Here is a 26,259-nt window from a genome sequence, read left to right as displayed (position 1 = left end):
AATTTTGTGAGGTGTTGCTCCTGGGGACACATCAGAGTTAATCTTCCTCCACTTCCCTTTGTCTTGGAAGCCTCAGCATTAGCTATTCCTCTGCAGAAACACACTGGTGTCACAGAAATTTTCAGTCATGGAGTGCCTAGTAACTTTAATGGGAGTCCCATAGCTGCCATCCCACACAGTGCTTTGAAGATCTGGGCTCTGCATTTCATCCCAGATAGACAGTCTATAAAAGTCTCACAAACAATTCAGGCACAGTCTTAGGCTTGGCCAGCTCACACACTGACATGTTATCCTACAGCAGAAGCAGCCCCCAGGCTTACATTCAGGCACAAATGGAAGTGACTCTGCATCTCTTTGGGAGCCCTCACAGCCGGCAGATCCTAGAATACATGAGAGAAACAAGGCAGGGGTCCTCTGCATGGCCTTCTGGTGTTACACTCTCTGGGCATAACATTTGGCAAACATCAAAGAGGGGCCAGGAAGAATCCCCCCACACCAGCTTGGCAGGAGTTTTCTATGGGGTGAGGCACTCTGTCCAGGCACACACCCTTGGCCTGCAGTCCTTCACAGAGCCATGGAAATGTACAGTCCTTTCTGAAGAGCTTCTGTGACTGTGCTAGAAAGAACAAACTACAGGCAGGATGGAAGGAAGGCTGTGTGAGTCTGCTAAGAGCCTGAGAAGACACCTTTGCACTGAACTACCTGTCCACATGTTGGAGACAACTGGGGACCTCTGCTTGCTATGGAGACAGACACCATGAACTTGTGCAGACTCCCCTTTCTCCTGACTCTGTCTGACCCAGCTGTGAGCTCTGTGTTCTAGAGATGCTATTGTCTCTGCTGCCCTGTCTGTTTCCCTCACACCACATGGAAGGACAAACAATGTTACAAGCAGGGCACAGGACCACAGTGGGAAACTACAGTAAGGAAATCAGTACACCTGATGGGTTGCTGAGGTCCCAGAGTCATGGGTACATGGATCCAGTGCAGGTGTCAAAAAGCAGGATTGCATCATCACAGCTTGCTGCATCCCTCTCCCTCACCTCCATACACCATCAGCTGCCTGGTGGGGCAGGCCCCCTGCATACAACCCAAAAGTACAGGAGCTGTTCTGAACCTGTAGTGGTGCAATGGTGCAACAGCTCATGTCCTCACCTCACCCTTCCCTCCATACCTTTCTCAGACACCAGGCTTGTCAGTAGCTGTCTCTTTTACTGAAAAGCACACCTAGTGTGCTGTTGGGTGCAAAGGGACACAGTGAAATGTCTCGCCACCACCACCCAGTTCTCTGGCTCTCGCACAACTGAACCAGAGGGTGTAGGATGAACATCCCTGGGACTAGCTCAGTGTCCAGCACCTCTTCCCTCTCCTACTCAGTGACTCCTCCATGGAGGTAACAGGAAGGATCTGGAAAGCTCTGTGGCTCTGTGCTGTTTTCATGTCTGTTTAAACACATTATTCTCTGAATGGGCAGAGGTCTGTGAAACTGCTGATTCATTAAGACCTTCACCATCTGTGGAAATGAGAGTTCACCCTGACCCAAAGATGATTTACTTTTCTTGGTTATTCATCTCAAACACTGTCTCCAGCCCCTCAGACTTCGAAGGATTTGGGTAAAAGTAAATATCATTTAATTGTTTGTGAAGGTCTTGAATGAACTCTGAGCAGGGAAGCATTCAAGTCTCTGACAGAGAAGGGAAGAATGTAAAGAGTTAGTGCCAGTCTATGACTTCTCATCACCTTCATGCCCAGCCATCTTCTTTAAACCTACCAGTCACAACATATTTCCAAAGTCACATTTTGGAGACCACTGAAGAAAGAGAGCCTCTATAGGCTCTTAGGGCATTATAGAGCCCTGAGCTGGATCTGAGAATGGACTGGAAATAGAGGTTAAGCTACCAACTACTGCACGCATCCATTCCAGACAGGCTACAGCCACCCCATCACAAGAACAGTTTCATTTTCTTCTTCCTTCCCCCCCAGCCATCATCAGCTCCTGTTTCTTGCAGATTATTTCAGCTTTAGCCCTACCTCCTTCCCCTCTCTTCTTTTCTCACTCAGCTCTAACAATCTGTTGTTGCAGATCTACTTTCCCATGAATGGTTACAGTCTCACCAAGCAGGGCAGAGCTGTGGTCAGTAAAATCTCCTGTCAGGGCATGTTATATGACACTATTGTGGCCATGCAGCTGCCCCCTTCCTCCCCGCCAGCTACGTCTTCCTACTTGTGAAACCATCCCCTCAGAACCAGAAGAACCCGCTCCAGGGCAAGGTGCCTGAATAGGGCAGGAATTGGCCATGAAACTTTTGTTATTAGAGCTGACAACAGAGTCCATGGAGAAGCTGCTCAGCTGCACCTCCCACTAACGTCACCAGCATGGAAGGTGCTGTGCATGCCTCAGTGTTAGCCCCAGCATTATCACAGGACAAATCATAACCTTCATAATAAAATTTTGCAATAACCCTAGTTTAATTAATAGTAAGGCGAAAAAAGTCTTGCCAGGCCAGATGGCAAACTCTTAGTTTCTCATGTGATGACTGTCAAATTACCATCTCCACAAAAGAACGTCAGAGAGCACATTTAATAAACCTTGGAAATGTTTATCAAAGCAGCAGTAAAGATCCTGACTGTTCTGCTAGGATCTGTCCACATGAAGGAGCCAAATCCAGAACTTTAAGGAGTTACTTCCAATAAAGGACTGAAGTGCCTAAAACTAGACTTTGACTGAACTCAGGCACTGAAGACCAGAGTCACAAAAGTCACTGTTTCTCAGTCACCTGCACTCTGTGGACTCTCCTTGGTTCACATTCAAGTTTTCTGCTTTACCACCTGCTGAGAACAGCACCTCCAAAGAGATGCACTTTATGCTATCCTTCCTCCATGGCCATCCAAAGATGAGGTGCCCCTTCTCTAAGTGCCCTGAGGCACAGGGTCTTGCAAACCAAGAACACCAAATGCGGCCTTAGGCTCCTCACACCATGCAGTTCTAATAACTTCACCCTTTAAAACAGAAGCTGCCCACCAGCAGCAGGACGGGAAGAGCAAACATCCTGTTAGTGGAAGGCATGGTTTCACTCTGAAGAGCTTCCCCCGGAATAGCTGATCAGCCAACAGTTAGACAGTCTCATGGGAAGTGAGAGGCAAGCTTTCTCAGATTGAGGAACACATTGAAACCAGGTCTCCCACTTCCTCAGCAAATGCTCTAAAATAAAAGACAGATACTTAGAAGAAAGACACCAGACAGAAGAAAGAAGCACTACTCTCTTACCTCCAAGATATTGCTGGCACTGTCCCTGGGGAGAAGCATGCCATCAGAGACCTTATAGGACTCAAATATGAAGTCCTGAATGAGGTTTCTGTGCTCTGATGAGATGGCACGGCTGTGAGAGTGGAAGATTTCAGAAACACCTGTATTCTCTGACTACCCTCTAGACAGCAGACATGCTCTCTGTTTGCAAGAGAGATGTCTCAGATGTAAGTGCATCTCAGGTCTGGATGTAGCCCCTCTTTGAACAGGAAGAATGAGGGGGAAAAAAGGGCTTTGCCATTGTACAGCATTTCAGCTCTGGTCCCCTGGGAGGACATGCTCATCCAGGCTACAGTCTCCTCAACCCATCCCAGCAGCCTGGCCTGCTGACTCCTCCCCATCTACAAGCGAGGAAAGGTTGGCACAGCAGAGCTGCTTTTGGCTCCAGGGTCTGGCTCTTGAGGCAGCTCCTGTTGGGGTACCCATACCCTGTACAGAGCCTCACAAACCCTGGCCCGTGGGCAGTCAGCAATTCTGCCATGGCTCCAGGGACTGGGGGGCACTGTTAGCACAAGGGTCTTGCACTTCATCTGTGCTCTTTGTATGAAAGGATTCATGTGGTTCACTGAAGTTTTATGTCTTTTGGCTAGTTAGTAGACATGTTCTATGGGACTTTGTTTTGAGACTTCTATGTCTTCTGGTGGGACAAGACACTTTGAAAATTGCTTTTCTCCTCTTCATAGAAAATAACAGAAAAAATGACCTGACAATTTTACACTACAGTAAAATCTTTAAAGCGTACTAAGTTTTGCCTCATCTGTACTTTCATGGCATTATGTCTTATCTTGCAACAACAAGAAAACAAACCTTTCATACAGAACAAAGTAATAAAAGTGCATCAGTTTCAAGTGTTGGCTGATAACTCCATGTAGAGTATTGTCAGGCCTGCCATGAAAAAAGGCAACATAACACAATTTTTGCAAGCCATTTCTTTTGGCAGATGGAACTTCAATTTCAGGGTAACTCAAAAGGCTGAAGTGACTGACACCACTCTTAACTTTAGTTAAAGCCTACCATAGCTGCTGCAGCCACTTCAGAGTTCTGCTTTCGTGTTGCTGCTAGCATAAGGAGTTTCAGAAGAATTTTGGATTGGCTTGGATACAAGTCTAGCAGGGTGCTACAAATAGAAATAGCAGAAGAAGGTAGTAGAGCAAAAATCTGCAGTGTTAGATCACGGGCAGAGAAGCAGCACAGGAATTCAATGAAAGGAGTAGGCATACTGCTGCTGCCTGACATTTGCTATGATTTTGAAGGCACTCCATTTCCAAATCCATGACAAAATTCCTCCTTGTGTTAACATTACCTTCTCCATTGGTAGCCAGCCTGGACAAAAAGGCTGCCACGCTGAGAAGGAGAACTGGTGCTCTTAAACCAACCCTTTCAAAGCTGCCCTGTGTATTGCATTACAGTTCACATGGTCACCCACTAAGGTCTCGTCTCACAACAGGTACAGTTGTGGGGCTGAACAATGAACCCTGCACTTGAACACTCCTGACCTTTGGGGATACGAGTTTGTAGTCTGGGCTCAATCCATTCACATGGTGACCCACATCTGAAAATCAGGGTGCCTGCAGCCAGGCTTTGTTGATGCACCTAATGGCTTGGCTTGTTTTTCAAGGTGCAGTCCATGTCCAATTCCTACTGACTCCTGCGGGATTCACCAGTCACATTAAGGAGCCTGAATATGGATTTGAGAGGCTAACTTTTGGCACTTGGGGTGGAAAACTTTAGCCAATAAGACTGCACAATCCTATTACCATGACAGCTTGGGAATGTGAGAACTCAGCAGTTTGGAATAAGGCGCCACATTAAAAATAGATTAAACTGAAAACAGCCCTTATGGCCTACGGCGCCCAGGACAAGTGTCTGCCAGCTGAAATGCCTTGTAGGTAACTGTTCACTAGTGAATCAGGTGCTGGCTGAAGGTGCCCAGAGTTGCCTCAAGACACAGACAGATTTTTTTTCCAGAGACACTGTATTTTATTTTTTTTTTTAAGCACCATATGAAACTCAGCAGCTCCAACCCTAAGGGTATCTGTGCAAATCTCCTGCTTGCTCTGGTTCCCATGGCACTCATATCCACTGAGTTTCACTTTGAATTTCAGCCTCACAAATCTCCAATCTCAGCCTAGAGTGATAAAATGTGCCAAGCCAGAGCTCCAGCTCCAGGATTGTTCCCCTCTCTTTTAATACTACTCTGAGGAACAATGGAGGAACCAAGTTTCCTTATTGTGACACAGGAAAAATATGATCAGCATCCAGTCCAAGGTGTTGGGAGGACTTACTTCCTGGTCCGTTTACTGCCTGAGGGCAAAACAAAGAGTGAGCTTGTTTCCCTGGCTGGCACCTTCCTGCTAGACAGGCACAAAAGTCACTTATCCCCTTGGTTCTCTTAGATCTGTCCAGCAATAACCACAGAGATTTGCTGACCTGACAGTAGGCACTTCTCACAGCTGATGGGGTTGTATTCCAGTGGCTCTGTGTTTTCTTCTCCAACAGCTCCCAGAGGGTAGTGATGCTTTTATGCTTAATATAGGCTATCATTTTATATTACATCTTTTCTTTGGAAGTAACTTCATAAATGACCAAAACACAATCATAAACCCCCAAATCCAAACACCAAAGAAAGCTGATGAGACCTCCAGACATCATAAATGAATGATAGCTCCTTCAGCTGACATGGAGTCAAAGAAGACATAGCGCTGCCTCTTCTATAAGAGTGAGTGGTTACTGATCACTAACATTACTTCCCTGGATTTCTGCTCTTCCCCTTCTCCAGTCTCATGATGTGGTGAGAGCCTTGATAGAGACATTTGTTGCTGTATCAGCATTTGTGGCATTAAAAAAAATAACTATGACAATAGAGAAAACCTTTGGATTCCACAGCCGGGTTGCTTAAGTACATAAATCATCAAGCACAACCCCAGTGCCTAACTGACCTCCTCACTTCATCCTCCCATGCCTGCTTCATGCAGCAGTCACACAATGACAGCAAGGGTTACAGTCTTGCGTGAAAAGAAATAACAAATTACTTGCTCAATGCAGACTGGATGTATTTGCCTGTAATGGCTCAATGTGCTGGAATAATATTACAAGCATGCTCCATCCAATTTCATCTTCAGCTGAGTATAGTAACTCACTGAATACTGCAATAATCTTGACAGATTAAGAAATCTTTTACTTGATTAGGTTTAGTTCCATGCATATCTCTCTCTATTTTTCCTGCAGAATTGTTTGGGAATGCCTTACAGTAACTGGATCAAGAAAAGAATAGTATATACCAGATATGTGAATGACCAACTTTGCCCCATGATAAAAATAATGCCAAAACCTTGGCATTCAGAGGGCGATTTCAGAGTAATTCTCTTTCCACAGATACAGGTTGTCTGAAAACAATATTGACTAGGTTCTAGCAGAATAAATAAAAACAAGTAATTGACAGATGGGGATACATCTCCCTCCAGCTTTGGGTTTTGCACACACATCCACTACTCCTTACACTCTACACACAATCTATAAATTTTAAGATCCAGAATGCACCTTTTTTCCTATGTAACTTTCAAAATTTACACTAGGCTTTATAATCCTAAAATACCTCTGTGGCACAAAGCCACACATGCAATACGTGGGTGGAAAAGCTGTCAGCAAAGCGGAAAAAATATTCTGCTGAAACTCAAAACTTTGCAGAAACAGCTGAGTCACTCTTTCACAGTTAAGGTAGTCTGGGCTTGTTACCCTCTTCTATGCCTCTGGATGGTGTCTGGCACACACACCCACCCTCTCACTGCCAGTGACTCCAGCACACCCCTAAACAAGAACTGCCTTGGAAGAATGGGCTGGATTTCCTCACACAGATTTATCTCATCCTCCACACACACAAACTGAATGAACTCCAACTGTCCTGGAGGCCCAGAGCCCCTGGGTGCAGCAGGTCAGTAGATGTGCACTGACCAACTCATGTACATCAGCTCTGCTCTGGGATGCAAGACAATACTCAGCAATATGGCCAACTTACAGTTTGATCACAGCTCTCAAGGCAAAAAATACTTTCCTGACTTCCTGAGAATAAATGCTTTTTTATTAAAAAGCATGAGCACAGTCCAAGTTTGAAAACCTAGCTCAAGTGCACTAAGCTAAAGGAGACGAAAAATTGAAAAAAATCTCATTTATTGTTCTCTTTTTTCCTTTTCTTTCTTTTTTTTTGTTTTATTTCTTTTTAAGTATCCTGATTCTTCATTCACCATTATTGGTCTGGCTGCAAAAAAGGAGCTGCCTAGGAGCCATTTACTAACACATAAAATTACTGAAATTGCAAAGGTCCAGAGGTCATAACTGCCAATATATTATAGACTCTACTGATGCAGTCACATATGACATCTATAAAGCTCATTTAAAAAAAAAACCTCTACTACAGCCTATGCATTTTGATCCCTACAAAACATGATTTGGGTTCAAAAGCTTTTGATTCCTTGACCTGAGTTTTAATCAGAGTGCAAGATTTTCCTGAAAATTTGTACTTGTGTCCAAATCAGAAAAGTCTACATAAACAGAAGCTTCATTTATATGTGCAACACACATGCCAGATTTTCAGCATGTAAGAATATTTTTCATATGAACTACAGCAATAATGTAACTAATTAGGTGCACCATATGCACAGAGCCATGCAAATACTAGAGCTGGGATTCACAGTTGCTCATAGGGCAAGTTGGCCTCTCTAAACTGGCAATATCAGAAGGTAACTTTTGCATTTTAAGCCCTATGCTGACTAGCACACTCTTGACAAATTTCCATAAAAGCTTATTTCCCAGTTTTTTGTTACACGCCAATATGATAACTGTTGGCAGTTCAACTTGCATCCCTGTGTCTCCTCTTCTCTTCCAGTATTATCTATGTCTCCTCTCTTCTTTGTGGCTATGAAGAAGATGGCAACTCCCTTTTTGCAAGGAGTCACCTGGAAAAGCCAAGGGGTAAAGGGTGCAAGTCACTCCTGGGGAGACCCTGACTGGACATTAGAAGAAAATTTTTCACTATGCAAACAGTTGGACATCGGAATAATCTCCCCAGGAAAGTGGTGGATTCCCCAAGACTGGCCACTTTTAAGACTTAGCTTGACAGAGTGCTGGGCCATGTCACCTAGACCATGTTCTACTTAGAATGGTTGCACCAGGTGATCCTAGAGGTCCCTTCCAACCTAGCATTCTATGACTGTGATATATTCCATATTGTACATGATAAGAGGGTGCCCATACATGTATATACATTAGCACATATATACATATATCCCAAACTTGAGTTGTTCTCTTACCATGCTCTCCCATCACACTGGAATTATGGGAGGGACAGTAGTGATGGAAGAAATGCAGGCATTGATTCCTCTATGCTTCAAAATTTTCTGAAGCTTTTCTTGTTGTTCTCGTATTTCACAAAACCCAGCAGTCCTCCTGTAAAAGCACTTTGTTTTTCATGGGAAATGACTCTGACTGGGGCACAAGTATGCTTTTCTAAATAAACAGATTATGTTATATAGCATGAAATAAAAGTAGCCTCAGCATGCCTACACCCTGCCTGCCATTACCAAGCACACACCCATGCCCAAGCTTTGGTTGGATATCATTTCAAGTACTAGGCCCTCCAGGAGCAGATGTGAGACAGCCTGTTCTCTCTCAGGCCCTCTCTCTCTCCTTTTCCTGGATTCCACTCCTTGAACATTTGCTCCCAATCCAGTTAAGCTCAACACAAATTGTGCCATGTGCAAAATCAAACTCTAAATACCCTCACTTCTACATCCTAACAGCAGTCTTCTTTTCATCTAGAGGAGAGAGAGCTTTTTTCCTCCTAGTGCTAGAGAGGAGACTCTAACTTTCCCTCAGTATCACATTTTTTTTCCAAATACATCCTTCCTTGTCTCCAATGGCCTCATTTATGTTTCTGCTCAGTGGTGGCTGCCAGTAGCTGGCCTGCAATGACCTGTGCTGTAGCACCATGTCAACAGAGGGAAAGCTGCTCTTTCACTCACATAGGTTTCACATGGACAGCAGCACTGGAGACAGCAGTGCCAGACTCATGTTAAGAGTCTTGTTGTGCTTGTTTGCTCAGCCCTGTTTCTTCAGTTAGTCCAGACCACAGTGCCTGGTGCAGCATGAACAAGCAGAGCTAGGACACCAGCTGAGCTTCTTTCACCATCAACTGCATGAATTGCAAAGGGGATGCCCAAGAAATAAAAGGTAGACACAACTCAGTGTCATTCCAGGAAGGAAACTTCCCGTGCGAATGAATCACTAATGCCCAGCGAAACCAAGGCAGACACTTGTAATCCATAGTGGGCATGGAGTGGGCATCTTGCACAGAACTAAGTAAGGCTTTCAAAATCATTGCTCAGTTATAAGCATGAAATACAAGTACCAAAATATTTTGTATACTTTTCAGCTGGCCTCTAAAATGTGAAATTGTGACTGTTTTAGACAGTGACAGGTGCTCTCTGTTATCCCACACTACACACCCAGGGAAAGATGAACAAGGGAATAAGGGAGAGACACTTTAAGGTTGGAAGAAAAAACCTTGGGTAGGTTTAATAAGGTAGTAATAGAGAATTACAAATGTATATACAAACATGTAAGTATGGAGCTTGCCCTCCTCAGTTGGTAATTTCTTCCAAACCAGAAAAGTCCCACACTGACTGGGCTGTAAACAGGGAATGCCCAAGTCCAGGGTCTCACAACAGTGTTAGAGGAACCAAGCTGGTCCTACTTGGGAAGGTAGGAGGCGACCTGTCTTGGTGAACCATGTTCTTCTCCCATGAGGAAACAAGAAGGAGAGGCAGCAGCAGGCAGACCTTAACCCAACTAGCACACCAACCAAAGCAGCCCCCAGGGGACTCTCTTGGGAGCCATTTTATACTGAGCACATGGGAAGGAATACTGATTAGTTTATTTGGGTCACCTGAGCCATCCTCTCCACTCATTGGCTCAGCTGTTCCCCATTATAACCACCTGGCAGCTGCTGGTGGTGTCCCGGGAAGGTTTTCCCCTACCCTGGTCCTCTCAAACTAGGGCAGAAATCTTCCCCTGTTGGCTACTGAAAGGGGAGAAAGCAAATTTCACTCAATTAAACAAATACATGAAAACTGTCTCTCTCAGTCATAAAGTCTTGTAGGGACAACCCAGGTCACTGATGTAACAGTGAGGAATAAAAATATCCAACTACTGAACAAAATGCAGGATGCACACCAGTCAGGTCAAGAAACATCTGTCACTGTTTGTAACTGTAAGGAAATAATCCATATACAAATTAGCTAATAAATGTTACAGTTAGTTACTGATAGGTAAAAAATCAGATTTTCCATACCACTTGGTATCATATGGTACCACCACTATGGTAATAATATTACAAAATAAATTGTGTGACCCAAATTAAAAATGTGAATGACATTCTTCACATACTATATAATGACCTATACATTGTTAGGATGTTGTGAAACACACACTTGTCATTTGCCTTAGCAAAGGCCTCCTTTAAATTGGTTTTATCAAGTCAGAATTCTTGATGCGATATTTGCAAATGTTATTGCTCACAATGCAAACAAAAAGCAGTATACATAGAGCTTTATTTGTTTACATTACCTACATGTTCACTTAAAATCAGAACTTGATGCTTTCATGTGGTAATCATATATTGAGTTTTTCAAATAAATGTTGCCAAATAGAGTTATTATATACATTCCTCCCTTAGCAAGCCAAATAATACAGTGCTGTTCTTAAAACTGCAGTCTAGGGAAACAAATCCTATTTTTATTGCAGCTAATAACAAACCCCCTCGCCTCCAGAAACAATTGGAATAAGCCAATTCTTTGACAAATAATAAGATAAGTCAAGAAATTTTTTGTATGAAAACTCTGGCAATCCCATTCTTTTGATATTTAACATGAGTTCCAGTAAACACAGGAGGGTTGCTGACTGGAATGAAGCAAGCGGCACTGGCACATAGCCTCCCAAATTTTTATATTATTTTATGAGAAGTCTAAATGCTAATTTGCACAATTATGAATCAACAACAGACACTCATTTCAGCCTGACCCTGTCATCAGGGTTTTAACTGAACTGGCACGTCAATAAAAATGTGAAAAGAGCTTTTAAAAAGTTAGTGAATATACATTCCCAGTCCACCACACTGAACTTGGTTACATCAAAACTAAACTCTAAGGTATAAGTAACAACAAAAGTAAAATGTATATGTGATAAGAAATGATTACAAGCTTGTATATAAAAGCTAGAATATGTGATCTTGATTGACCAACCACAGGTTTGGCATTCAGCCCTGATCTCACTGTTGCTGGTTTGGGTGTACTTACTGGTATTTGTTCACGTCATCTCCTCTCCCTGAAGGCCTTCAGTACAAATCACATGGTAGAGCCAATACGTTATCAGCAGCCCAAGATTCATTTGGTTCTCAAGGCAGGTCTGTCACCAGTGTATTAAAGCTGTGGAGGCAATACCCAGAATGAGAAAACTGAAGTACAAAAGTTCCCTGGTATTCAAAAAAGTTCTGAAAGATCCTGAGGCATTTATTCAGCCATGACTTTCCCCTACTGCAATGGGGTTTCGCCAGAGAAAGAGGTTTGAATGCCTAAAATGGGGGTAGTGTGGCTTTTGAATGTAAATATAAATAATCAGAAAGCACAAAATCATACTCAGAGAAGGTGCTTTGCTAATCCCTCCCTACAGTTACTTCCTGCTGACTCTTGGTAGAGCTGAGCTCAGAAAAGCATCCATCACTGCCTACTGCTGAGCATCTTCACATTGCAAAGGAGAAGTCAGGTCATCAGAATAATAAAGGAAGGAGCAATGCCTAAAATTAGTGGAGGTCTTGAATCTCTCTGTTGAGTAGAAACTGCTGTTAAAATGTAAGTTGCCCTGATGCACAGAAAACACACTCTGTGCAGGTAACCAGAACCAGCTTCCACCGCATGGGCCCAATCCTGTTCCCACTGAAGTCAGTGGCAGAACTCCAACCTGCTTAATGGAAACAGCAACAAGCTTTCTATCTACTTAATATAAATGAAGATACACATCTCCTCGTTGACATATTTTGGGCTCAAAGCCATTGGCTGACACTTGTTTGGTTCTCTGCATGTATGTGACTCATGGGATAATATAATACCTGATTTCCATTCTGCCAGACCTGTCTTTCTCCGTGGTTAACTACTAATTTCAGAGGCAATATGCACACCAAAGTAAAATAGGATGGTGTTAAACTAAGAAAATTGCATTTAAATATTTACAATAAATGCATCAGATTCCCTTTTGTCAGGATTCCCTTCCAATTAGAGAGACATACCCACACAGGCCTTAATACATCAGCCCGTTGCTCCTGCAGAGAGGAGTCTGAGGAAGTCTCTGCAGGCAAGGTATTGTAAGCACACTGCCTTTAACCCACCAGGATGGCTTGACAAGAAAATTGCTATAAATGCCATAAAACAATTGGTACTCCAAATACTTGATTTCTGTTCTAGGCTACCTACAGACCTGGGTTACTGTGGGTATACAGGTGCTCAATAAACTATGAGCACAAGATAATTTTTCACCAAAGTTGTAAACTCTTTGGGATAAGGGCTGACTTTCTCTCTTTGCATCCATAGCTTAAGTTTGAGACACTAAATGGTACCATTAAAAAAATAAAATTATCTAATATGGACTGGAAGATATTGTCTGAGTAGACTTTCTGATTCTTCTGAAGTTTCTTGTGTTACATTTATTATTATTAAATGCTGTCGCAGCTTTAAAATGCCACAAATCACAGCAAACCACACCGAAACACAGATATTTCTGTGCAAGATGTTATGTTTGTATTCAATTCACTTGTATAAACCCAGATTTCATTATGGGGAAGAAAGAGATGCCAGAGATACAGAAATGTCAATGTATAAAGCTTTTTTTTTTTTCTTATACCAAGAGAGGGCAGTGGGTCTGTTCCTTCGCCCTTTGTGCAGATAGACATTTGCCATTCTTTTCACCACTGATTTGGGTCAAACACAATTCAACCAGTAAATTCAAACCAGTAAGAACAAAGCACTGAGAAGCAACTGCTTGCTCCTAACAGCAAAACTTGCACACTTTCCCTTCGGTGTGGGAACTCCAAAAACTCCAACCCCCTGAAGCAGGTGGATGAAGAAAGCTCCTCAGGGGCAACTCACCCATCACAATGGAAAAATAATAAATCACTGAGAAATCTTGACATTTCTCCACCACCCCCAACCTGCTGCAGGACTTTGCTATGGTTGTGAGCAATCTCTCAACTCTGTACACAGTGCTAGCAGACAGCTACTCCCTTCCTCCCCAGCATGTGACTACTCGTTCAGCCTCTCAGTCACTGCCCACCCCCACATCTCACCCCCATCGTGTCCCCAACCTGACATCTGGGACTGATGAGGGTGAAGGGTGGAGAAAGAAGGACTTCACAGCCACACTTATGGGGAAGGACAGGCAGAGGCTGGCAGCATCACAGCAGTGCTTGCTGGGAAAATGAACAGGCTGAGTGGCAAACTTTCAAAAAGTCACCCCATAGTTGTGAAGAAAATATATACACACCCACAGCACACTGCTTGAGCTGCTCAAACCCTTGCCCAAGCCAGAGCAGTCTTGGTGTGGGGCTATGAGTGGGAATGCCACGTGTGAGGCCAGACCCTGCCCACAGTCCTGCCACTTATCTGTTGCATCCATGGCACACCTCCACCTGATATTCTCTTCTGCATCAGTGTGGACTGGCAGCTCTTTTCATATGAGCATGCTGGACTACATGAACCTGAGAAGTCCCTTCCAGTTCCACACTGTCCTGTGACATTTAGAGTGGATGATGCATAAAAATCCTCTCCATCATCCAGAGTTAATGCATGCCGAAACACTACTAAAATAGGCAAGGCATGGGGTTGCACGTGAGACTGGAGTCACAGTACTGCTCACTTTGACCCTACTGTTAAGGCAAACAGCGATGAACACGCTGCTCTGAGAACTTTTTCATCTGGGCTATGACTGGGGACTTGTCAAAGGCTCAGCTGTGTGACCTGGTAAAGGTTCATGTTGAGAGGAAGAGAAAATGCAGAGCTGCATCTGGGAAGGGCTGGGAGGAGGCTGCCAAAGCAAAACACAGCCTCCAAAGAGCACAAAGAGGCTGCTAAGAGCACCGTGCTGCAAGAATGGCTGGGAGCCTTGTCGAAGTTTCAGCCTACAGTTAGGGTTAGGATTAGGGAATGCTGCTCACTTTGGCACTGTGTTTAAGGCAAGTGTCTCTAAACACTTTCCTGCTATCAATAATTTACCCTTCGAAATATTCCAGGGTATGTTGTGTTTATATAACTATTGAAACACCTATGTAGCAGATAGGTGATCTTAATTTTGAATGATGGAATGGTTGATTCTTCTGCCACTGAAGGCCTGTTTAATCTACAGTTCATTTAAATTAATGGAAAAGTCTGCTTTGTCTGAGGCCATAAGTGATTTGCTGAAACCACACACACACACACAGACACGGTGAGTCACAGTTCAGAACATAACTCAAACGACCAGGACTATATTCCCATGCTCTAACCACTAGATTACAGTCCCTCCCACATATACCCTGCAATAATCTTTGCTCAAATGATAACAGCATTTCCCCACTTTACACGTTGGACAGCATTACTCAGTAAGGCACATCATACCCAACAGAAGTACAGCTCTGCAGAGCTGGGGGAGGGAGGAAGCACAAGTAAAAGTCATTATTTTTGCCTGGTACCACTAGAACTTAACTCTTCCCTTGGAAAACTACAAGCCCTGAAGCCCCCAGTTTACACCTCACTGAGAAATAAAATCCTCATTCCTGTTCCAAACTCATCTACACATCCTAGAGCTTGCAGACCAACCATCATGGTGGGTTTTAGAGGAGCAGCCTTCCCTTCCCTCCCCTCAACAGACCGGCATGAACCCCCGCCCCAGGAGAAGGTGAAGCCCATCGGCCCGCTCAGAGCTGCCCCCAACCACCGTATGGCACAGGGGGCCCGGTGGGACTGGCAGAGGCCAAGGGGCTTTGGGAGCTGTGAGGAGGACACGTACTGCCTCATTGCCTGGGCAGCACCAGGTCACGCACCTGTTTCAAATCTCTGCCTCTGGGGGTGTTTGATTTTTGCAAAGTGCCCCAACATGGCCACAACATGGCCGCCGTGGGGGCAACGGACGATGGGAAGCTCGGGTCTGCCGGAGACATCACCCTCGCCACGACACGGCTCACACAGCTGCTGTCGAAAGGGACAGGAGCTGGGGCGGTTTTTCCTCACACACCTGAGCCGCAGCCCCGGGGCCGCCGGGCAGGCACTGCGGAGGCTCCAGGCCCCGGCGGAAGGACCACCGTGGCCGGAGGGACCCCGCTGACTCCCCCCCCCGTCGCAAGACGCCCCGAGCGCCGCTCCACCGGCCAGGCTTTACCTCACCTCAGGGCCCGGTGCCTCCACGGGGCAGCGCCGGGGCGGTCCGAGCGGAGCCGCCTCCCTCCCCTCAGGGCCTCCCCTCACGCCCCTTCCCGCCTCACGGCCCTATCGCCAACGGGCCTCGCGCCGCCTCCCCTCCGCGCGCCGCTGGCCCGGGGGGTGGGGAAGGGCGGGGCGGGTGCGCGCGCGCCGCAGTTGGTTCGGCGCAGCGCGGGGACAGGCGGGGACAGCCCGGGACAGCGGGGACAGCCCGGGACAACCCCCACCGCCGGGACAGCCTCCGCAGCCCATCTCCCCGCCGAGGGGCTCGGCCGGAGTCGCCGACGGTGCCCCCCAAAGCCCACGCCATGCACCCGAAGAGCCCCAGTGAGGCGTCAGGGCCCGGCCCGGCCCGACCGGGGCGAAACTCCCCGGGGGAGGGGAGGGGCGCGGGCTGCGTCTCGCCGGGAAGGGACTGGCAGCGGCAGCGCTGACGGACGAGCGGGACCCGGCCTTGCCCGCGGCCGTCCTTTCGCAAGCCCTCGACGTGCCCCCGGGTGACCGGTTGCCGCCCCGCCTTGGGGACGCCGTTGGTGTCCACCGGGGCGCAGGGGACGACCGGTCCACAGGCCCCGAGCTTCCAGTGGGTGCGCTGCGTGTACTCGTCGCCCGGACACTTCCCTCGTCCCTCCCGGCCGCCCTTCGACGCGTCCTAAAGCCCGAGGGGGAGAGGCAGTGGGCCCGTTTCAGGGTGGACGAGCCCCCGGCCCAGCCACGGGGCGGGTGGAAGGGTGAAGCGCAGGGTGACTCACAGGCACACATCTGATACCACAAGTATTTAGGAAATTGCCACGCTCTTAAAGGCAAACCGTGTATTTATTTCTCTGGGGCAAAAGCGAGGGAGTTACGCTCCATGAAGGTATTTCGGCCACCAGTCCTGGCAGCTAAAGCGGGTGCTGGGGCAGAGCGGGATGCGTGATCTGGAGTATAAGGAGGGTTTTTGCACTCCATCTACAGAATAGAACTGGAAACACAGAGAGGCGGGTGGTTATGGTAGAATATATGCTGTTTATTTATGAACATAACCAGGACTTTCAACAAACTTTATATGCAGTCCTGCACCCTCCCCTCCCCACCCCCCAAATTCAAAAAAACCCACCAATGTGTGTGCATATACATAGATGTATACATACCCATACACACACACTGCATACGCACGTGGCACACACAAACACACACCCCCAGCACTCCACTGTCACACTTTCAAACAGCTTTACATCTCCAGCTTGTCCTCTCCCTTCATGACAATTTCAACTGGACAAATTCTTGTGCAGCTACAACACAAGGAAGAAACACTGTGTTGCATCCAGGACTCCCTGGAAGTGGGCCTGTTTGTTTGTTTGTTTTTATCTCACCCTGGGATAAGTTCCAGAGTCCAAAGGTGCTGCAGCACCTGGGACGAGCCTCCTCACCCCACTGCAGGTGTCCAGGAGCCCTATGGCCTTGTGCCCCCTCCCAGGCACCCTGCCTTAGGGTCAGGAGGCAGCGGCCAGCTCAGGACAACATGAAGAAGGCAACACGCACTCACACTCACCCACCCATACAAATAATAAAATAACATTGCAGCACAAGGGCATAGTCTCTGTCACCCGATAAGAAAGTCGTGTGATGGCAAAGATCTAAGTAATGCAATAAAAATAAAGTGTAGCTAGTATTACACAGAAAGGCTTTCACATTAAATGAGGCACAGCTTGGGCAGAGACTCGGAGAGGAGCTAAATGTCCTGGAATAAAGCAAAATACACTGAAAGTTCATAGTAAATACCCGCATCAATAGGTATTTATTCATTTGTGCTTCGCCAAGTTGTGACATACAGTACAAGACACTGCTGCTCTTCCTTTTGATGGGGGAGCACACCATGCTCCCTTGCAAGCTGCTGCTCCGTCAGTCCCAAGCTGTCCATTGGTCCTACAGTGGCGACAGCCACTGCTCCACTCCCAGCCAAGGCAGGGGACAAGGCTCAGCAGAGGCAGCCCAGCCAGGCTGGGACAGTCCTGGCAGCAGTCTGGCAGCTGCCCCGTGCCTCAGTGCTCCAAACAGGCGTCCAGCGCTGTGGGTCTGTCAGCCTCAGCCCTCTTCTCTCCACCTGCCTCCCCACAGCTGCCCCTGCCTGCTGCACCGCAGGCCAGCTGAGAGGAGGGGGGACTGGCCAGCACCCCCGGACGCCTGTCCTTCAAGCCTGCACATCCCCTCACCCTTTTTCCTCACTCCTTGCCAAGCTGAGAGGAACAGAAAGCCACAGAGCTCCTGCAGCCAGCTTTTAAGGCACATCTGGATTGCTATGTGTGCTTTATTATTATTATTATTGTTATTGTTATTATTTACCCTGTGTAGACACGTGGGCTTTTAAATCTCTTCCTTCCCCTTGCCCTTCTCCTTATAAAACCCAACATGTTTTCAGCTTATTCATGTGTCACCCCTAAGGCACAAACTTTTTATAATACTACAGCTGCCTGGCTTCTTGTATTGGTTGTTAATTGTTAAAAACAAAACAAAACAAAAACAAACCCACCCACCCCCACCCCCGAAACAATCTGAGATCGCTGCGCTCAGGTACGTGTAAGTATCTATAGGTGAGCAGGGGCAGCCCGGCAGCGGGCGCGGCGGCCCTGCCAGTCCCGGCGCGGCGTGGGGTTAGGCGCAGCTGCCCATGGCCTTCACCAACGAGCTCTCGGGCAGCTGCCTGAAGATGCCCCGCAGAGTCTCCAGCTCCCGGGTGAGCTGCTCCACCCGCTTGCGCAGCCGTTCGTTGTCGGTGGTGAGCTCCAGCACCTTCTGCTGCGTCTCCACGTTGCGCTGCTTGGCCTTGTCCCGGCTCTTGCGCACCGCGATGTTGTTGCGCTCCCGGCGCACCCGGTACTCGTTGCTGTTCTTGTCCACTGTCTTTTTCGATTTGCTCCGGTGATCCGCGGGCATCATCTTGAGGGCGCTGGCGGCGGGCAGGCCGCCGGGGGGGTGCGGGTGGTGGGGATGGTGCGGGCTGGGCACGGGCGTGGGGGGCGGCGTGGGGTGCCCGGGCTGGAGGTGCATGGTGGTCTGGGCGCAGTGGGCGATCTGGTACTGCAGGTGGGACGGGTGCTGCTGCGGAGCGTGGTGGGGGTAGAGGGCCGACAGGGCCGCCGACTTGACCTCCTCCTCCTCGCGGGGCTCCTGCTTGATCACCAGCGGCCGCAAGCCGGGCGCAGCGATGCGCTCGTAGAGGGGGTCGAGCTTGCCGTCCATGTAGCCGGCCACGCAGCCGAAGAGCGGCTGCTGGTGGTGCTGCTGCTGGTGCCCCGGCGCCGAGGCGGCGGCGCCGGCCCCATGCATGCTGTGAAAGTCGAAATCCCCGGCCAGGATGGCCTTAGCTTTCTCCTGCTGCTTGCTGTGCTGGAAGAGGTCGGCCAGGAACTCGTCGTTGAAGGCGGCGGGGTCGATGTAGGCGCTGATGTCGATGGAGTTCTCGTTCTCGCAGATGTCGCCGAGCTCCGCGCCGCCCGCAGCAGGTGCCGCCGCCGAGGGAGCCTCTCTGTAGCTGTAGGTGCTGCCGGGCAGGGGAGTCTGGAGCTGGTGGTGCTGGCCGCTGCTCATCGGGGGCCGGGAATCGACCTCGTAGAAGTTGGCTTGCTCCATGAAGCACCTACAGTCTGCCGGGCATGGTGAAGGGCTCCTGCAATCCAGGTTTCGGACGGGGCGGCGGCAGCAGCAGCGGCGGTTCTACCAAGCCTGCGGCACCCCAGTCCTCGGCGGCGAACGGCACCGCGACACTGCGGCACGGTGCTACACGGCACGGCACGGCTCGGCTCGGCGCTCCCAGAGCCCGTCCCCCACCCCTGCCCGCCCGAGCCCCACTCGCTCCCTGCCTGCCCTGTTGCTAGTGGGTTGCCGCGGTCCTGCGTGCCGTATATATACACCCCCGCCCTCTAGTGTCCAAACCTCCCGCTGCGAACCTTTGACCACCGCGCAGCCGGGTCTTAGCGCCCGGCAGGGCAGCACCGCCCGTCGGCCCGCCCGCCCGCCCGCCCCCGGGAGCCGCCGAGGGGCCAGCGGCCCGCACCCCCCAGCCCCCGCCACCGCCCCGAGCCCGGCGGACGCTGGGCTACGCCCGCCGAGGAGGCTCCGCGCTGATAAGAGGCCCGGGGAAGCGACGCGGGGACTTTGTGCCCTTCTTTCCCGGGGCCGCTCGGCGGGGCAGAGCTGCCAAAGGCGGCTGGTCCCACCCTTGCGCCCAGCGCTCCCACCCACCGCTACGGGGAAAGGCTCAAAGTTCACCATTGTCCTCGCGTACTTGCAAATATTTAGCCAGTCGGGAATATTCGCCCCGCCGGGTTTGTTGGCTGCGGGATCCCAGGAGCGGCTTCACCGGCCGTGGCTACCTGCCGGCAGCGCCCGGTTGCCAGGAGGACTCTCAGCAGCTGAGCGGGGCGCGCTGCGCCGCATCCCGCTGCAGTCCCGCTTTACTGCCGAGACTCGCGGGGCTAGACCGGCCACAGAGGAACCGGCGGAGCCCGGCCCCGAGCAGCGCTAGGACCCGTCGGGCAGGGGAGGAGATCTCGGGGTCATCGGGACTCCCTGGCTCCCCTCTGCTCGGTGGTGATCGCCGGGGACCCGTCCGCCCTCTGCTGCCCTTGCTGTCGGTCGGTCTTCTGGGAAGAGACCGCCCCAGCCCGGCTACTTGCTGGCCAGCGGCCCCGGTGCGCCCGCAGCGGCAGCCCGGTGCGGTGCGGTGCGGTCCCGGTGCCGGCAGCCCCGCGGCTTTCGCCGCACGCAGGAAGTGATAATGCACGGGTCTCCCCCTCACCTCCTGCACGAATCAAGCAGGTAAATTTAATTACAGATTTCCCAAAGTGCACACACTGCAACCTCGAGCAGTGTCGGGAGCGGACCGGCTTCCGGCGTTTACCCGAGATAAACCCGGGCGCAGACGGATCCCGGGCCCCGCTCCCCCCGGCGCGGCAGTAGCCAGGTAACCCGAGCGTGTGCCCAGCTCCGCGGCAGCAGCCTCCGGGGAGACTCTGTCTGCCTTCCCCGTCTGTGTTTCCTGCAGGCTTGGGAGAAGGGGAGACTCCACGGGACTGGAGTGAGGAGCTGCATGTCTCACCCATCGCGACTCCTCTCTCCCTTGCAGCGGGGTTTGTTCCCTACAGCAGATCCCGTGGAGAGCTGCAGTCTTTCTAAGAGTCCCCCGTTTCGAGCTGCAGATCCAGAGGGGTGATGATACACACCGTTTTCTCCTCCTGTGGTCTCTTGCGGTCTGCAGAATAGATACATCTGTTCTCCCTTGCGTATCTCCCAGGTGTCCCTTAGGAAGTCCCATGGGCATTTATCTCTGCTGGTCCAGAAGGTCCCTTTGAAACTGGCATAGAGAAAGGAGATGTCAAGGCTGTTGGAGCAGGTGCAGGCCTAAAATCACTACAGGAAGGTTTGCAGAAATAACGAGAAAAAAAAAAAAAATCACTGATTTTTAGTCCTGGATGTTCTAGTAAATCAAAAACTTGTGACAGTAAATTCCTTGCTCAGTAGGGGTTCAGCAGAATCCTTGCTATTACTAATTGTTTATAAAGTCTCAAACAGGAAACAAAATTACAACGTACCAGGAACCCAGGGTTTTGTATCAAACAACCCACATGTGAACCTCTTTCATGGGCAAAAGCAACGTCAGAGTCAGTTGGCTTTTTCACTCTAGTATCCTCTTGGGAGAATTGATTCTGTAATTACAGCAGGAAAATGTATTAATTTACAAACTACATATACTTTTCACCTTTCACTATCAACAGGAGGAAAAAAAAATCCTAAATTCTTGTTATATACAGTGTTCTCTAAAATGATACGTGTTGGCTCAGTGCAATAGCAATGCCTTGCAGGGGGGGTTTCAGTGGTCCATGGGGAGCTGTAGCACTGTCCAAACAACCAAAACACCAGAAAGAAGAACTCTAAACAGAGTCTCTCATAATAGAGAGAAAAAGCCTCAAGTCTATGACAGAAGCAAGCTTTGGATGCTTCAGAGTGGTGAGTAAAATGGCCCTGAGTGCATATGACTGTCCAAATTCTGCTTGTTCTATTCAAGTGAACACATTCCCAGAAAAGGGACAAACCTAGAGCTGGACTTTTTGCCTGCTGGGAAAAATATTATCTGGAGTAGTAGCTGGTAAGCAGTTCATAGGCAGCACTTTTGAAAGGCCTTATCCTATTGAAGTTGGCAGAAACAGGAATATGCCATGGACATTTAAAATGAAAGGTCAGAGCTGCATGAAACAGCAGAAGCATATAACTTTGTCATTTAATAACAATACCTACGCCTCTGTAGTCTTAAAATGCTCTCACATTTTATAACCATTCTGAAATGAAGGCCTAACCACATATTAAAAAAAATTCAAAGTAAATCAGAAAGTTTAGGATCAGATTCCATTCCTAATTACTGTAATTAATGAACAAGTCCCCACAATTTAAGGACTGGTTTGCTCAGTATTTTATTTTTTTTTTTTTTTACATAGACCCCTTTTATCTAAGTTATGAACTTTTAAATAATCTGTTTTTACACAAAAATATAAACTCCTCTTCAAATTGTTTTAATATGGTATAAAATGACTTTCCCAGACTTAGACAAGAAGACAATTCTTTGGCTTTCTATTGTGCCTCTTTCTTTGAAGGCAACCAAAATTTTTAGAAGCTGACCATCCCTCAGACAAGAACAAATATTTCCACATATTTTCACATTCATATCAACAATGACTAATACTAAATATTTCAAATCCAGTGTGAGGAGAAAGCTTTTGGGTTTTTTTGCTTCAGTTACATGTGTCAGGGAGTTAATTTAACTAAAAGAGGAAGGATATGTGTGGCATACTGAGGAACCCTGAAGCAGCATGGCTGTCAACTCTTGAGGGTGCTATGCTTCCATCTCAAAGCAGATCTCTGTTTAGAAGCTAGGGGAGGACACGAGCACTGCTCCACAATTGAAAACAGCACCAAAAGCAATTTATGCAAAGTCAGCTGTGTAGAGAAGGAAAAACTGAATAGGAAACACAGTCCTGGAGGATTGTACATATCTGCTTTATATAAATTAATATTGTGACCAGTAAGAGTTTTTAATTGCACTGGAACAGTGAAGTCTCTTCATTTCACCTGAACGCAGCTCCTGTGCTGTTCTCAGGACTCCCATGGGCTGCAAAATGTGTCACTTGGCTACAGGATCCAGGCTGGCTTTAAAGGCTGTGTGAGGAGTACAGCCCTCTGCTTTCTGATCCGGCAGCTCAGAAGTATCTACAGAACATGGCACGCAGCAGCCCTGTTAAGAATCAGGTGCTAGTACACATTTATTTTACTACCTTGTTAAACTAGAATATTTTATTGCTACTGACAATGTTCCAGAATGTCCTGTCTGCACGCAAAACTTCTTGGGGTGAATGCCAGCGTGAGCCAACTTTTTTCTCCCACCTGCATGAAGAGTGGAGGAAACAGAAAGGAGAAGGATTTGGCTAGGGCAGAGGTGGGCACTGTGGAGCAGAAAGGGCAGTAAGGCTGTCCTGGGTGTAACAAGGGGACATTATCCTCAGCTGGGCACAGTGCTATGCCCCACGTGCACCATGGGAGGAGGCAGGCACCATTTTCCTGTGTGGATAAAGAGCTGGCAAGCCAACATCTTCTTGTGGTGTAATGAAAAACAAACTTCTCCCCTCTCCTGTGTTTTCTGCCCCAGGGAGGGGAAACATGATACTGCACATGAAAGCTACCACACATGACAACTTTTAAAGGAAAAGTACCAAAGCCTCAGAGGCCAGTAGATCAGTATGCAGCATGGTATGACAAGTCAACCAAGACTTTCCCTTCAGCTGGGCAAGGCACCTGGTGACTGATTACCATTTTTGATGTGCAGTTTGGTCCAATGAAATATGATATAATTATCATTACAGCTTTTCTCCTTTGGAGAAACACTGTTTACAATTCAAAGGTGAACCGACTCTTTTCTATCTTCCCTTTCCCTTTCTGTATCATTCCACTTGTCTTTAGGGTCTCTAAGACCATGCCCTCAATCCTTTCTGTCCTTGTGCTCTGCTGACTTCTGCCTCCTCTTCCAAGAGTTGCTTCCGGTCCTTTGAAAGTACCGAGGCAGCTGACTGGGAGCATCTTTTTACTTCATTTGTCTGATTACTGCTCACATCCACTCAAATGGTGCTCAAACTCAATCTGTTCCAAACTTGTCACCCATAACCATGTACAATCACCCTGGGAAGCTGTAAGTGGTTTATCTGTTCACAATTTTTGCATCATTAATGAGCCGTTACATGTATAGTTCTTATTTTATAGTTAAGAATGTATTCATGGTGCCCAGAATATTCTCAATGCTTGTCAGATACAGGATTACATTCTGTTCTAAAGAAAATACAGCTGAAATACCACAAAAAAAAAAAAAAAAAAAAAAAAAAAAAAAATCTGATAGTATTGCTCTTCATCTCTCACCAAACTGTTTTTATCTGCAGTATTAGGCCATCACCTTTGCTTGAAGACTTCCCTAAATCATGTTTACAGTTCTCCTGTCAGTATACATCAATTATCCCTTTGTTCAATATTTGGCCTATCCACAAGACATCCATTCCCTCTTTATACTTTTACCTTAGGATAAACAATAACCTCCCTTCTTTCATATCTGAATTTACTTTCCAATCTTCTGTCTACCTTACAAACTTCAGTGGTTTCTCTCATCATTAGTAGCTCATGATCTTTAATTCATTCATGCTTGCAATCTCCCTGGGAGGTGGAGCACTGTTGTTACTCTCTATTTCACAGCTAGAGCAGATGGAATGACTTGACAAGACCACACAAGAAATAAGTAGCAAAGTAGAGTATTTAATCTCTCCTATGTCCAGACCTACTACTGCAACCAATGAGCATGCAAAAGTTTGACTATTGCTTCCCTACAAAGTAAACACTTCATTTTTCATACACTTCCTTGCGATTTTTGATTTTTTTAAATGAAAAAGTTAACATCACTCTTTCTAAGTCGTTCTTGTTTGCACCATGAACATTATTCTGGAAGCACCGCAAAAATAAGATAAAAAGATTTAAATTATGGAAATACCAGAATATGTTAGGCACTCTGCAGAAGCATAGAGAAAGACCCTTTGTCACACAAAGACTTTACAGTCAGAAGACCAAGTTATGAAAAGTCAGAATGATGGGACTAGAAAGGAAGAGGAAGACTGGGTTATAAAAATAGAGCTATGCCATATATTCATAATGTATTTTAGTATGTGAAACATCCTGACACACAATTTAGTCCCTGACACGGACTGATTTTATGTTTTCATCCTCTCTAATTTAACTTTACTCGCCTTTAGGGCAGATTTTTTACAAGGATCAAAATTAACCGAAGAGTTAAAATGTGGTAAAAAGCTACATCCTTTAGTATAATATGGATATGAAAGCCTCATGCTGTTGTTCCACAGACAAACACATTGATGAATGAATCCATGGCAGGCCTCAATAGGACAGAACTGCACGAGGCCTCTCAGAGAACTCAAGGATCTGCTGGGCTTTTTCCACTTAGCTTAGATTGAAGCTATTGTGTGGTTCACAGCCCAGACAATGGGACAGCCTCACTACCCTGTAGCTCAGAGTTTTTGAGGCCAGCCTGCAAATTCAATGCTCAAAGTATCTATGAAATTAAAGACTAAGACCTGGAAATATGAAGATAATACACCTGTGGTGCAATCCCTTCTTTTATAATGTCAGCATGTGTTTGACTTTGGTGGCAGGAAGGTTTGGGGCCACACTTGACTCATATTTTTAAATGCCAAGTTTTAGAAGTACTGACTCCATACTCAGAGGAAGCACTTTTACCGCTCAGTGCAGATGCCATCTTGACTCTGAAAATCTGAGCTCCCTGTTGAGCTAAACTCAGCTTTCTCTAATTATCACACTGCCAGCCCAGGGATTACTGGCATGAGTAATCCAGGCAGGAGTTGGCCTACTAAATGAAAAATGTCACAGGCAGTGAGCGGGAAGGGAGTCACAAGGAAGCTCTGCAAAGTTCTTAGAGTCACTTGGTGACATCATCTTTTTCATTCACTTTATGGAAGCTTAAAAATGACATTCTGTTTGCAATAATAATACAGAAAGTAAAAAGCCAGTGACAATGCTAGGCCAGCTTGCAGGATGTTTGGTTTCTAAATCCTCATAAAGCAATACTGAAGAGGAACAGGCCTTCAGCTAGGAGATAGCAATAATGTCACGTGAGTTAGATGGCCATGTAATTAACAGTGGAGCTATGTATAATCAAAGCTAATCATCCAGCAACAGCCCAGGGCTGAGAGGCTTCTAACTCCAAATAAAAAGTTCTTGCAAACTACTTCTTTTTCTTTGTAAAAAATGAACCAGCTATTAATTGGGTTCCCATACTGCAAAAACTTCTGGTTTTTTTTTCCTTTCTGCTGATATAATTAAAGATAGGAAATGGGAATAAATTTTTGGAGTCTAAAC

At 47.3% G+C, this 26,259-nt stretch overlaps 1 protein-coding gene and 2 long non-coding RNA genes across 4 annotated transcripts in view; all 3 read right to left on the bottom strand.

Annotated features, from left to right (window-relative positions):
- LOC139802018 (uncharacterized) overlaps positions 1 to 15,920 on the bottom strand; it is a 43,528-nt gene extending 27,608 nt beyond the window's left edge. Inside the window, exons 1-2 of one of the 2 annotated variants that reach the window (XR_011728459.1) lie at positions 15,766 to 15,920; positions 11,656 to 11,784 (exon numbers count right to left, since the gene is read on the bottom strand). This is a non-coding gene — a long non-coding RNA (uncharacterized lncRNA). The remainder of the gene's footprint in view (positions 1 to 11,655; positions 11,785 to 15,765) is intronic. The other variant, XR_011728458.1, reaches the window with a different exon arrangement.
- The window catches only part of LOC139802023 (uncharacterized), a 316,071-nt gene that overhangs the window by 112,008 nt on the left and 177,804 nt on the right, over positions 1 to 26,259 (bottom strand). The window lies entirely within an intron of this gene.
- CEBPA (CCAAT enhancer binding protein alpha) lies at positions 17,552 to 19,654 on the bottom strand. Its single transcript, XM_071756743.1, has one exon. The coding sequence runs from the start codon at positions 19,411 to 19,413 to the stop codon at positions 18,436 to 18,438; it is 978 nt and encodes a 325-aa protein (XP_071612844.1). The 5' UTR covers positions 19,414 to 19,654; the 3' UTR covers positions 17,552 to 18,435.

This window comes from Heliangelus exortis, chromosome 13, assembly GCF_036169615.1.
Source record: "Heliangelus exortis chromosome 13, bHelExo1.hap1, whole genome shotgun sequence".
NCBI lineage: Eukaryota > Metazoa > Chordata > Aves > Apodiformes > Trochilidae > Heliangelus > Heliangelus exortis.
Note: the sequence above shows the minus strand (reverse complement) of the source record. Positions and strands in the feature narration are given on the sequence as shown.